At 35.2% G+C, this 13,581-nt stretch overlaps 1 protein-coding gene across 2 annotated transcripts; it reads left to right on the forward strand.

Annotated features, from left to right (window-relative positions):
- Positions 1–11: 11 nt before the first annotated feature.
- On the forward strand, positions 12–10,386 carry AMI1 (amidase 1). 2 transcript variants are annotated; one of them, XM_028243173.2, is made up of 9 exons: positions 12–930; positions 4,914–5,066; positions 5,844–5,968; positions 6,054–6,179; positions 7,145–7,327; positions 8,351–8,510; positions 8,626–8,794; positions 9,721–9,855; positions 9,989–10,386. In XM_028243173.2, exons 1-9 carry the CDS (start codon positions 818–820, stop codon positions 10,130–10,132), a joined length of 1,308 nt encoding a protein of 435 aa, XP_028098974.2. In that variant the 5' UTR covers positions 12–817; the 3' UTR covers positions 10,133–10,386. The 2 variants fall into 2 exon arrangements, with proteins under 2 accessions (XP_028098974.2, XP_028098975.2); XM_028243174.2 differs by having other exon boundaries at positions 8,363–8,510.
- Positions 10,387–13,581: the final 3,195 nt, after the last annotated feature.

Genomic DNA, 13,581 nt, shown 5'->3' on the forward strand with positions numbered 1-13,581 from the left:
TTTGAGTTTCATTTTTTTTTTTTTTTTGGTTTTTTTTGAGTTTCATTACCCAGAAGCAGAAGGAGATTTGTATGTTGGGAGGTGAAACTTTTTGTTAGGTTGTGTTTGTCTTTTGTTTTTTATTTTTTAGAGCACTACTTTATTTGGCAGGTTGTTCTTCAAAATAATTTTTAATTTTTTTTTTTGAAAAAGAACTCAGTGCTTCTGGAATACTTAAAAAGTTATTTTTTACAACTTATTTTCTTTTTTTAGTATTTTTATTTAGAAATTATGAAAAATAGATAAATAAAGAAAATAGAAACACATCAAATAAATGTTTCAAGCACATATATTTAGGTAGTATTTTAATTATAAATTTGGATAAAATTTTTAAAAAGAGTAAAAAAAAAAAATGAACAAAATATATATATATATATATATATATTTATTATTTTTTTAAATTTTTATCTACCGTTTGTTTGTCAATATATTAAACCTTTTAACTCTAGAATATTTGGTTTAATGGTGAAGGCTTGGGATTGTTTTAGGTTAAAAATTGTATTAGTGTGAATAATTTTTTAAAATCAGTCTATACACAGGCCTTATTAATAAACGGTGAGATTGATTTCCAAATTAGTTAATCCAAGTGCTAAATTATAAATTTCAAAGAAAAAAAAAAAAAAACATGGTGGACAAACTCATCCAAATGATAGATTTTTATCCCTAGAACAAATTGAGGATTGATTTTTCTTGACAGTATCACTTCTTCACAAAGCTTATATATTTGATTTAGACGAAAGCTGAGACTCTGAGAGAGAGAGAGAGAGAGAGAGAGAGAATGGCGATGGAGTCGGATAATGGAGCTTTCATGGAGAAATTCATACTAGAAGCAAGCTCTTCTTCACCTCATGAACTTGCCTTAAAAGGACTCACCTTTGCCGTTAAAGACATGTGAGTCCCTTCACTTTCGGCTCTTCACACACTGTATTAGTATTGCCCAACTAAATTCTATCAGTTTTCATCACTATGATTGCTTAATTTTTGTGGGTTCAAGTCTTTATGCTTGTTTATAACTGATTCCAAACTCATTGAACAATTTCAGCTACTGGCTACTTTCTTTATCTTTTGTCCAATATGTATATATATGAAAATGCTTTAACACCACTGCAATATTATCCCTAAATTTTCCCAATGACGTGAATTGTTACTTGTCATTTGTTGATTTATTTAAAAATCGATCAATTAAGATGCAGTCCCTGTAATGTTTGATATTTGAGGGGGTGTCTAGCATTTACATATATAATATACTAATTCAAATAAATAAATAAATAAATAACAAAAAACAAATGATAAGGAAATTGATAGGACAATATGTGTCTTGCTCAAGTGGAAATTATTTCTTAGACCTAAGGTTTTTTTTTTTTTTTAAAATACGTGGCATGAAGAGAAGCAAAGGCTACCCGCTTCTCTTCATCTTCCTATTTAGGTTTTTTTTCTAATTCATCTTCCTATTTATGTTAAAACCTATCACCTACTTCACCCACTTAAACCTACTCCACTAAACCTAACCCACTACACCACTACCACCTCACCTACTCCACTAAACCTAACCCACTACACCACTACCACCTCCACTTCACCTACTCCACCTACCACCTACTACCACCTACTCTTCTATATATAGGAATCATTGTAACATTCAATAAATCAATCAATAATACAATCAATATCTATACAATTCTCTATTTCTATTTATACATTAAATTTCTACATGGTATCAGAGCAAGGTTAAGCACTTAGTATTTTTCGTTTCACCGGCGGGCGGCAACCTCGCCTTGGCCGCCCGCCGGACCTCAACCTAGTCCGCTAAAATTCTCTACACATACCCTGACTCCGTTGCTACTAAACCCCTCTTGAAGAATACTGCTTGAAGAATACTGCTGTAACTTCATCTTCCTCTCCTCACTATTGACAAACTCTACACATACACCGACACCAACTCATTTTCAACACCGCTGCCGCTGCTGCCTTGCGCCACCAGCTCACGCTATCACTAGCCCAGCTGGCTGAAATCAAGCTTCCTGATGCTCTTCTCCAAGAACTGAATCCTCCATCGGATGAACTTCTGTCTCTTTTCTTCATCAGAAAAGGTGTTGTGATACAAATCCTTGTTCTGAAACTCCCCATAAGCGTTGTAGCAAACTGGGTGTCCTTCTTTGTCGAATCCATGCATGAAAACCACCTTATCGAGCTCAGTCCCCAGATCTTCTTCAACCAGGGACTCGATTCCGAAATCTTTGCACCAGAGGACGGTGTTCTCCAACATGGTGAAGACTTCTTCAAAGTAGCGGGCACAATCTCAGAAGGAAGGTTGAGGTAAGTCCTGAGGAATTCGATCCCATCATTTGTGAGGTACCAGTAATAGTGCATCCAAGCGAAGGTCTCGCGCACGTACTCCTTCGACTTGAAGCTCTGCATCAGCTTAATCACCTGCAGATTTGGAACATCGATCTCTGGGTGCTTTGCAAGGTTGAAGTCCTTCTTCGCATAGCAAACTCCCTCTTGGAAGAGGTATTTGGAGATCTCTTTACGGGTCTTCTCTAGAATTATCATGGCTGCTGTGAGATGGAGGGTAAGAGAGAGTAAACTCCCTCTTGAAGACACACACAGACAAGCTAGACCTCTCTCCATCTCTCGGAAACACCCACACATCTCACTCTCTCACTTTACTTTTTCTACCACCCACAAAACATTATCATCGCAATTCCCTAACCCACATGGGCTTGTTCCCATCTTTTCATACAACCCATCATTCATCCCACTAGAATATATACAATATATATACATATATATATTTTTATATAACAAAAAAAAAAAAAAAAAAAAAAAACTCACACCGATCTTTCTCATCAAATCACCCTTCCAAAAATATTGTCTTTTATCTATTTTTTTATTTTATTTTATTTTTATTATTCTACAACACAACAACACCAAAATCACACCACAAACATTCCACACACTTGTTATTTCTTAATATCGGGGATCAACCCCGATCACAATTTTACATCAAAAAAAAAAAAAAAAAAAAAAACAAACAAACAAACAAACAACCAAACAAACAAACAACCAAAAACACATCCACCGGCGGGATTTTTCTTCTCTACTCTGCCGCCGGTCTCTTCTTCTTGCCTCCGTCCTGGGCGGCCCTTGACAGTGTTGCCTCCGTGTTTCCCACTCCACTGGGCACGATCACTCCTCCCTGCTCCTCCACTACAGCATATGGCGGACCTCCAAATCGGAACATAACGGAGGCCTTCCGCTTCAGCTCCTTATTTTCCGCCTTTAGCACACTTATCTCTGCTCGCGCATCCTTATACATGCGTTGGAGCAGAGCCAGCTGGGCGTTTAACTGATGCACCTCATTTGTCCTACTCTGCAGCCGGTGCGACAGGTTTGTGACCGCCGTCATGGTCTCCACACATGACTTCAAAATATACTGATTGGCCTCAATATCAGTTTGCACCGTCATTTTTTGCTCCACCGACCGCATCGGAAAGTTCAACGGAGCAAAACCAGAGGCGCTTGGTTGAGGTTCACTGGCCACCGCACCAGTTATCTCTCTTGTTGACTCGTTGAGGTCGGGAAAGAGAGTGAGCAGACCACGGGACGAAGAGGCCATATTCTGGGTAGCTGAACGGGAAGACGAGGCCATGTTATGGGTTGCTGAGTGTTTCAGCGAAGGGTTGGTTACAGAATGGCAACAGAGTGTTCCAGAATCTCTTTCTCAGAAACGGAAGAGTTTTTTCAAAGGATTTTCGGCGGTTTCAGACTGGTTTGCACAGCCTCCGCCTCAACCTTGGTTAAATAGCCGAGGCAGACATGCGCATCATGCGCCTCTCGGCGCTCGCTGACAACATGGGCGCTCCTTTTGATAGGCACGCCTTTTGATGGCACTCCTTTTTATGGATTGGGCACGCCTTTTGATGGCACGCCTTTTGAAAGATTGGGCACACCTTTTGAGGGTGCGACTTTTTAGGGGTCCGACAAGACTCTGTAAACTGTCCCGACATTGATTCCGGTTAGCTCCTTTATGGGTCCGACAAGACTCTGTAAACTGTCCCGACATTAATTCCAGTTAGCTCCTTCATGGGTCCGACAAGACTCTGTAAACTGTCCCGACATTGATTCCGGTTAGCTCCTTTATGGGTCCGACAAGACTCTGTAAACTGTCCAGACATTGATTCCGGTTAGTTTCTACAAGGGTCCAGCAAGACTCCGTAAACTGTCACAACAACTGTCACAACATTGTCTGCTACAACGGTCCGACATGACCCCATAAACTGTCTTCTACATCGGTCTGCCATAACCATACAGTCTTCTACAACGGTCTGACACGACCATACAGTGTCTCCTATCCATTTTTATTTTATTTTATTTTTCTTGTTTTGTTACTCTCTCCAAACTCAAGTTGGCTAGTTCCTATCCCCCTTGAGTTTGCGGGGGGCTGTTAAAACCTATCACCTACTTCACCCACTTAAACCTACTCCACTAAACCTAACCCACTACACCACTACCACCTCACCTACTCCACTAAACCTAACCCACTACACCACTACCACCTCCACTTCACCTACTCCACCTACCACCTACTACCACCTACTCTTCTATATATAGGAATCATTGTAACATTCAATAAATCAATCAATAATACAATCAATATCTATACAATTCTCTATTTCTATTTATACATTAAATTTCTACAGTTTTCAATCCACAAATAATAATTTAATCTCCTGCATTTTTATAAAATTCAATCCCAAAATTCCTTGATTTGAAGTTCATCAATCTAAATGCAACCTTTTTTTTTGTTTTGTTTTGTTTTGTAGCATGTTTGTGTGTTATATATTTTGTTTTAATATGACAATTGGATGCAGATTTGATTTGGATGGATATGTTACTGGGTTTGGAAATCCCGATTGGGCACGGACCCATTCGGCTGCCACGTCAACAGCTCCAGCAGTTTTGGCTGTGTTGAGGGAAGGTGCTACATGTATAGGTAAAACTGTCATGGATGAAATGGCATACAGGTTAGAGTCAAACACCCTGTTCTTATACATGGCTCTTTTGTTCTTGTTGGAAGAAGTTTTTGGATGGTACTATAATATCTTCAAGAATAAGTTCGTATTCTTTATAAAATATAAAATAAAGTTATGCTGGAAATTGGGAAGCATTAGTTCATATGTGAGACTCAATTGCACGGTAAACTTTGCAACAAATCTAAACAGTCATGCATCCATTGTAATTTGTGTTGAACAATTACACCAAATAATTCACATCGCATGTTATTATATAATACACTATACAATGTATTTGAATATCTAAGGCATTTCCACATGTCTGCACTTAACTTTTGGATACATATCCCTAATACAAGATTTAAGGCTTAGGGAGGTCTAATCCAGAACGTAGTTGGCTAGATTGTTCTTGTAAACAATTTTGATAACTGAAAGAAGACTAATAAATTGAAAATATCAATTACTTCAAGCACTTAGAAACCCTTGTCAAAATGAAGTAGTCTCATTTTTTTTATTTTTTTTTGTTTCCCATAATTTTATTTTTCCCAGTTTTCTTCCTCTAGCCCATTCCCCTATTTAAAGTAGAGACACTTCTAGGGTTTCTAAAATCATATCATGTCTAGGATTTCTAGGAAAGATAGAAAAACAATTTCTATATTTAATTTTTTGGTTGTGATGATTTCTATTGTTTTATTAATCCATTGCAATCTACAATTCGGTGCATATAAACATGTTTAGTATTCGCGCAGGATTGTAAATTACATTGTTAAAATAATTATCTTTCGGCAGTATAAATGGAGAAAACAAACATTATGGGACACCCAAAAATCCATGTGCACCAGATCTGGTGCCTGGAGGATCTTCTAGTGGATCTGCTGTTGCAGTTGCTGCAATGCTTGTAGATTTCTCCTTAGGTGAGTTTTGTCATTGTTGTAAAATATTTTGTGGTTTTTCGGTATATCCTTCGTAAGTTAGAGCAAAAGGTTCCCTTTATTACAGGTACTGACACTGGAGGAAGTGTAAGAGTTCCTGCATCATTTTGTGGGATTTTGGGGTTCCGGCCTTCTCATGGTGTTGTTTCAACCACTGGGGTCATTCCTATGGCACAGAGTTTCGACACTGTCGGTAAGGGAGCATCTATATTATCAAATTACAATCAACTACACTTGTTTTGCAATTTATCTAGTGACTTGAAAAGCCTGAATGCAACATATGGACCAAGAGCAGTATTCATATAATAAAGTGTGAATGTTGAAAGTATTCAAGTATCTTTTGACCCAAGAAGTGAACTTCTCAATGATTTCTTGTGAAAACTATAATCTAAAATGTCACAAGACATTCTCTTCCTATTACAATTTCTACCAAAATAACCATTTGTCAGATCACTGCATCCAACTTGTGACTTCATTGATTTGAATGCATTCTGCATGTTATTTCGAATTAAAATGGCTACTCCCAAGCCCCTAGCTGGACAGGAAGTAAAAGAATATCATTGCTAATATCTTGGTTGTCTTGAAGCTTACCAGTTATCTTGAATTTGACCAAATCTATGTTACATGGACTCTTCTACTGCTGCTAGTTTACCTCTGTCCACTGGATATGACAAGGGTAAGAGTGAGATATGTGTCCGACACTGGTACCTACTTGGATCCTCAAATTTTATGTGATGTTTGAAGAAGAAGACACTCAAATTTGCTAGTAAATAAACATTTCTAGCTTTAAGACATGTCCTTGTACCCATACCCAACTTTGAATGCATATCCCAATATCCTAAGATTTAGGTTTACGAAGATCTGACGCTTGGACATGCACCCGTACCCGAGTCCATGTAACATAGGACAATATCATGTCATAAAAAATGTGTTGCAAGTAAGACTATCTATAAACTTCTAAGTTCCTCCCCCACCCCGTAATTAAGTTTTTGCGGGGACCAAGGTGGCATTCCTATATCTTCGTAATTAATCAGCAACTCATTCCTATATCTGCGTAAGTTTATTTTCTGATTAGTTTATAGTTGTCATGAATAAAAAATTTGTACCTTGTAGTGTTTTTAATCAGCAACTCATTCTTTGGCTCCACTTGTTATCCAGGATGGTTTGCTAGGGATGCAGAGATCTTGAACCGAGTTGGGCGGGTTTTACTACAGTTGCCTATTGTGGAACCTGTGAAACCTAGCCATATTATTATTCCAGAAGATTGTTTCCAGCTTCTAAGCATCCCAAGTGATCGAGTAACTACAGTTCTTGTTAAATCAGTGGAGCAATTATTTGGCTGTAAGTGGGTTTGCTGTTTCACTATGCTGCTGAAGTACTAATAGTACATTTGGAGTTTCTACATGAGTACATAGATTCCATGTAGATATCCATTTCATGTAATCCACCCCTTAAAATGGGTTAATTATAGGATCATGGAAATCGTTGACCAACAAAATTTATCGTAACTAATAAAAAAAATTGATGTTGTCTAACACAATGTTACCTGGAATGTGAATCGTTTCGGTACATGGAACGGGAACGGGAACGGGAATGGGAACGCAAACGTAATACACTACATGTTCTAAAATATGGTACAATAGGGATAGACTTGTATATATTACACTTAAGAATTTGAGATATTTCTAGAGTAATTTTCTTTTAACTATTAGATATCTAATAAAATGTAGTTTTTTATTTTTATTTTTGATGTTTTTGTCTTGTCAAAACGTAACTCACCTTATTCACCACAAAAAAAAAAAAAAAAAAAAAACTTTACTCACCTTAGATTTTAATTCATTATATTTGATTTTTTTCGCTCCTAAGGTAACATTTAAGGAAATATATTGGAAAAACTTTTGGGATCGTTTTGGATCACAAAATTTATCGTTTTAGAATTGAAGTGTACCATCTTTCGAAATGTGTGTGCCAATACGTAATTCGTTAGGAGATTAGCTTGTTCTAAAGTTTGACACATTGAAAATTCATCTTCGACAGTCATAAACCAAACCAAACTATGCCTTGTGTCCCAATCAGGTGGTGTTAGTCACATGAATCCTTTTTTAGTCATTCCGCTCTGTCAAGGGCTATATGCTCAGTATGCCCGCTAGCTCACACTCACATATGCATATTCAGATTCATGTTCGTAAGGGATCTGATTGAGATTTGTACATGACAGTTGTCAGGCTACCTAACACAAAATTCTCCTTATTGTGGTGTGGGACCAGTTGTATAAAAAGATAAAACATTATGCTCAACACAGACAGAGTTATCTTCAACATTCGTATTGATCTATTTTTTCTTAATGAGATTCACCATATGTAGTTAGTGATGCAGGTCACATTATAAAGTATGCAAGCCTCGGGGACTATGTTAAGGACAGCGTTCCAACTTTGAAGCATTTCATGGTCAAAGGACATGAAAATCAAGAATATAATGTCGCATCCTTGGTAGCCCTCTCAAGTGCACTGAGGCAGCTTCAAAGGTGCAGATCATGAACAAAATCTTTGCGGGGATTTTGTGTAATAGAATTTGTGATTTGAATAAGACCATTTTCATCCAAATATTGACTCTTCAATTCAATTCCCTTTGAAGCATAGGCACGAATTCAAGAATAATCATGGTGAGTGGGTAAGTACAGTCAAACCTGATTTAGGACCCGGTATATCCGAACGTGTGTGGGAAGCGGTGAGGTCAACAGATGAAAATATTGATGTCTGCACCTCTGTGAAGACTGAACTGCGTGCTGCTCTCACTGCTCTCCTAGGGGTAACCTCTGTGTGTGTGTGTGTGTCTTGGAAGCAAATTCTCGTGCATTTGATACATATCTATTAGATGAATCATTCAGATTATTAGTAGCTTTGATTTTGTGTATAGATAGGACCGATAGGCCAATACACTGGCAAATGCCTTGGTTAACACAGATACTCTAAGCTACCCAGTGGGTGTTTTTCTAGCTTAACTCCTTTAACTTTTGGACGTTGGACAATAGGGCCTCAATATTTTCATGATTACGTTTGTACCCCTTTTAAAATAATTAGGTTTGAAAATGCTTTGGGCTTTTTGGACTCCACGCTTCAAAAACTACCTTTTGGATTATTTGCCAAACACTTTCAGCTTTTTAACATGTTATCCAAAGTGTTGCAACAAACACTTCTACAACCTATTCAAAGCATTTTATGGCAATAATCTAAAAAAACTATAATCTTAATAGCTTACTTTCAAGTTTTGCCAGTCCGTTATATGCACTTGAAGGTTGTATTGTTTACCCTCGCATACATTTTAGTCATGTTCTCTTTAATCTGTAAGGTGAAAAGATGATTCGATCTGTTCAATATCCATTTGTAATTGGGGTAGTGTGAATAATTGGATAGAAATGTGTTACATTCATGATGATTTTATCACTTTCATGACTTCAGTCTTGCCATATCTACTGTCTAGATTAAAAATGATCTTCTTGGGATAAATGTCAAGCATCTCAAGGTTGTGTTTGGATTAAGGATTTGTGTAGGGATTTATGAAGGAAAATGACAATGTAAGGGAAAAGTGATGAAAATAGAAGCTAAATTTTTGTCTTCCTTTTCTTGCAATTTCTTTCCACAAATCCCTACTAAAATTCAAACAACAAAGTAGAAGACAATTTATTTTCCTAATCTTTCCCTCATTATTATACTCTTTATGAATTAATTATGCAGGATTTTGGTATTTTAGCAATCCCCACAACTCCTGGCCCTCCACCGAAGTTACAGACAGAGCCGACTACGCTGGAAACGTTTCGTGTCGGGGCTTTTAGCTTGTTGGCTGTTGCTGGAGTTTCGGGCTTTTGCCAGGTCCCCTCTCTCTCTCTCTCTCTCTCTCTCTCTCTCTCTCTGTGCCTGTGCGTGTGCGTGTGCGTGACATGATTTTATTTATAATGTTCTTGACTACGACAAAATTCGTTTTGGGAACTGGTCAAATCCACAGGTGAGCATACCACTAGGGACGCACAATAATCTTCCCGTGGAAGTTTCCTTGTTGGCAAAACACGGATCAGATGGGTTCCTGCTAAATCTTGTTGAGACACTTTATGAAACTCTCAAAAAACAAATTGAAATCACTCAAGAATAGAGTTACTGAAGTTGGTGACATGTTAATATAGGTTTTATCTCTTCAGTGCTTCAATATATAAAAATAGGATTCGCAGGGAAAACCTATGCTACACGCCCCATATGCCCTAGTTATGATATTATGGTATTTAGTAATGACATATTATGGTGTTGGTTATGACTTAGTATAGTGTTAATTGTGACTCATCATGAGGTTGGTTATGCCTTATTGTAGTCATTATTTTGAATAATTATTATTTTGATTATGATCGAAAATGTCTTTAATAGCTTATGTGATGTTTGGTTATGATTCATTAATTTTTTAGTTATGACTGAAAAGGATTCAGTTATGACATTGGTGGAACTCACATATGGTACACATCCTTTTGAGGGTGTGTATTATAACATGACCCAGGATTCAATAGGTTCTCTGCTTGGCTTCCCTCTCTTGATCATTCCTTTCTTTAGGTGGTTTGGAACTCAACAAGCTTCCGTTGTTCTCAAGAATTATGGAACTCCAATCCGATGGACTTGGTTCAGAAGCCAGCAAGATGTTCAATTGGTTAGTGATCTCGATGATTTCCTTGACAGTTAAAATTCACAACCTCAAATTTTTGCAAAATATTGGCACTGGAAATGGAAACCTTTGGAATTCAGGCGATATTTCGGCAATGTGGGAAATATTTTATTTTTCTGAAAAATTAAGACACCACAATGCAAGCTTTGTATGTGTTTTTGTATAGAACACTATATTATCTCATTTCAGTGAGCTCGTTCAGGTGGGAAAAGCTGCAAAGTCACCAATGCTATGTTTGGTTGTGAAAGATAATTTAGAACCAGTTTTGCATTGGGTTTAATGGGGAATTAACACCAAGAAAAGAACAATAGCTCTGCTGAAGAATCAACCACATAAAAAATAAAACTGTACTCTAAACTCTACGATACCCTAATATTATTTTTTTAAAAAAACTTTTAGTGGTACAAATTTATATGATTTTAAAATATTATATTATATTAACTAATACTATTTATAATAAGAAGGATTTCAAACCTTTGAGAACGAGCCGCCCCCTTGGTAAGCTTTGGTGGAATTGAGAACCATTATTATATATCTACAAATCCCAAATTATTAGCAGCATTTAGTTGACTTTAAATTTTCTTTTTTATACATATATGTTTTTATTTTATATTTTAAATTACAGTCTTTGACCTGAACACAAAGTCAAGATAAAACCTCATTCCACTCCAATGGTCAAAACTAAGGTAAGAAAAATTGATGGAACTTAATCGATTGCTTATGACCAATTTAAATCCTAATTTTTGGTCTACTTTTCATAGTCTGTATCGATTTTAGTTTTGAAATTTTTTACATCCATATGAATTAAACAGACTGAAAGATTATATTTAAATATTTTTATATTTTAATTCTTTGAACATTAGAAAATAAGTGATTAATAATATGCGCTTTGTAATAAAAGTTAGGGAATAAGGCATTATTTAATAACTTTAACCATTTTTTTTTTCCAATGTAAATTTTTATGAGTTTATATAAAACCCTTTAAAATCTCATGCAAATCAATCCTCTTCAAAAATTGACAAAACTAAACCGCAACATGTGATATGTTTTTGTTTATCAACTAACAAAATTTTTATATTAGATTCACTGCTAAATTTTTCTTTGACTCTGACCTAACTAAAACACTTGCACCCTTAATTAGAACTATGTTACTTTCCAAATTTTTATATCTCATTGCACAGGTTTAATGCTAGAACTTGTGTTGAAGCCAATTAAATGTGGCTAATGGTTGATTATTCCAGTGATAAGATTTTGCATTCTTAAGCTACTAATTTAAAATTTTCTCCCCTAATACAAACAAGTTGAAGTTCAGTCAACCTTGTCACCTCACCTATACCTTTGGCTTAGCTTTCCCAAACAAGTTGAAGTTCAAAGTTTGTGGGCAAATCTTTGTCAAGTTCCAAAGTTTCAAGTCAAGGCCTTACATGGATGGCTGGCAAAAGAGCCACCCTAGTTTTCTACCCAAATTCACATTTGTATAAATTGTCCTAATATTTAATATTTAACGGCAGTAAGCGACTTCTGGGCTTATAGGGGGTGTTTCTTTGGGTTTTTTTGAGTCAATTTGTAACTTCTAACTTTTGAATAGCTATTTTAGACTATTTGCTTAAATTTATTTTAAACAGTTTCTGATTCTAACAACTTATTTTAATTCAAAAAAATTGATTTTGAGAAGTTGTTTACCCCTTACTTCTGATTATCAATTTCTGCTGTGGACATATTAATTTACAGATATACTTTTAGATTTTTTTATTTTTAATTTTTTTAAAAATAGAAAAAAAAAACCCAAATGGACTATAGATTATTATTATTATTTTTTTATAAAAAATGTAAACAAGTAGTGAATAACAAAAAATATAAAAGTTAATTGAAAATCGACTTCACAGCTTATTTAGCAAACACTACTCTCTAATTTAAATTTATAATCCAACAGTTTCATCAAACAGATTATCAGCTTATGATTAAAGTCATAATCTATAATCTGTTAAGTCATAATTTATAATCTGTTTTAACAGTTGCACCAAACGGGATAATAATTTACCAATATTATGAAAATTAGTGTACATTCACAAGAAAGTCCAACATCATAACATGTTACAAGTTCAAGATTATAATAATCAGGGTCACTAAGCTTTACCATTGAGTTAAACTAAAAAATTAATTTGGAAATGTGGCTTATAAGTTGTTTATTGACTTATTGATTTATTTGGGTCATATCATCACCTTATATAACTGTTTTTTGAGATAGTGAGAATGTCAGATAATTCAAAATTTGAGTCGATAGACAGACTTATGGCTTTTTCATTATAATTTGATTACTAACTTTCTTGCATCCTAATGTTTGTCACAAAAAAATAAAAATAAAATAAAACCTACGTAAATTTTTAACGGTTTTTGAACTTAGAGCATCCCAATAGGAGAGGCATTTAAATTATTTTAGATATTTTTCTTAATCTTGTCACATAATGGAGCTTTAACAAAATAGGCAACATAATAGGTATTTTGTCTCATCCTCTCTTCTAGTTATATTTGGAAAGTCGTACATGGAGAAACAAATTTTAGAAATAAAAAGTATTGTTGATGTTGCAGTATACACTAATGTTACTAATTCATTTTTTAACTACTAACTTATAAAATATGGACAATTGTAAAAAAATTAATATTAACACAAAATAACTATAAACTGATGAAAATACAATGCAAAAATCACTTATACTTTTATTACTTTGTAATTATTTTATATTCATACTTTTATTACTTTGTAATTATTTTATATTCATATATTTTTTTATAATTATTTCTCTAAAATATTCACAACTATTTATTTTTTATTTTTAATACCGGTAACCCAAAAGTTAATGGGTCCACGATAGACATGATCAACGAGGCATGGT

This window comes from Camellia sinensis, chromosome 5, assembly GCF_055761805.1.
Source record: "Camellia sinensis isolate YWXY chromosome 5, ASM5576180v1, whole genome shotgun sequence".
In the NCBI taxonomy this organism is placed as follows: domain Eukaryota; kingdom Viridiplantae; phylum Streptophyta; class Magnoliopsida; order Ericales; family Theaceae; genus Camellia; species Camellia sinensis.

Bases quoted from the DNA above. Each gene is read 5' to 3' on its own strand.
- AMI1 (XM_028243173.2), top strand. From the start codon at position 818: ATGGCGATGGAGTCGGATAATGGAGCTTTCATGGAGAAATTCATACTA. The intron at 5,969-6,053 runs GTGAGTTTTGTC...CCTTTATTACAG, and splicing joins GCTTGTAGATTTCTCCTTAG to GTACTGACACTGGAGGAAGT. The intron at 8,511-8,625 runs GTGCAGATCATG...TTTGAAGCATAG, and splicing joins GCACTGAGGCAGCTTCAAAG to GCACGAATTCAAGAATAATC.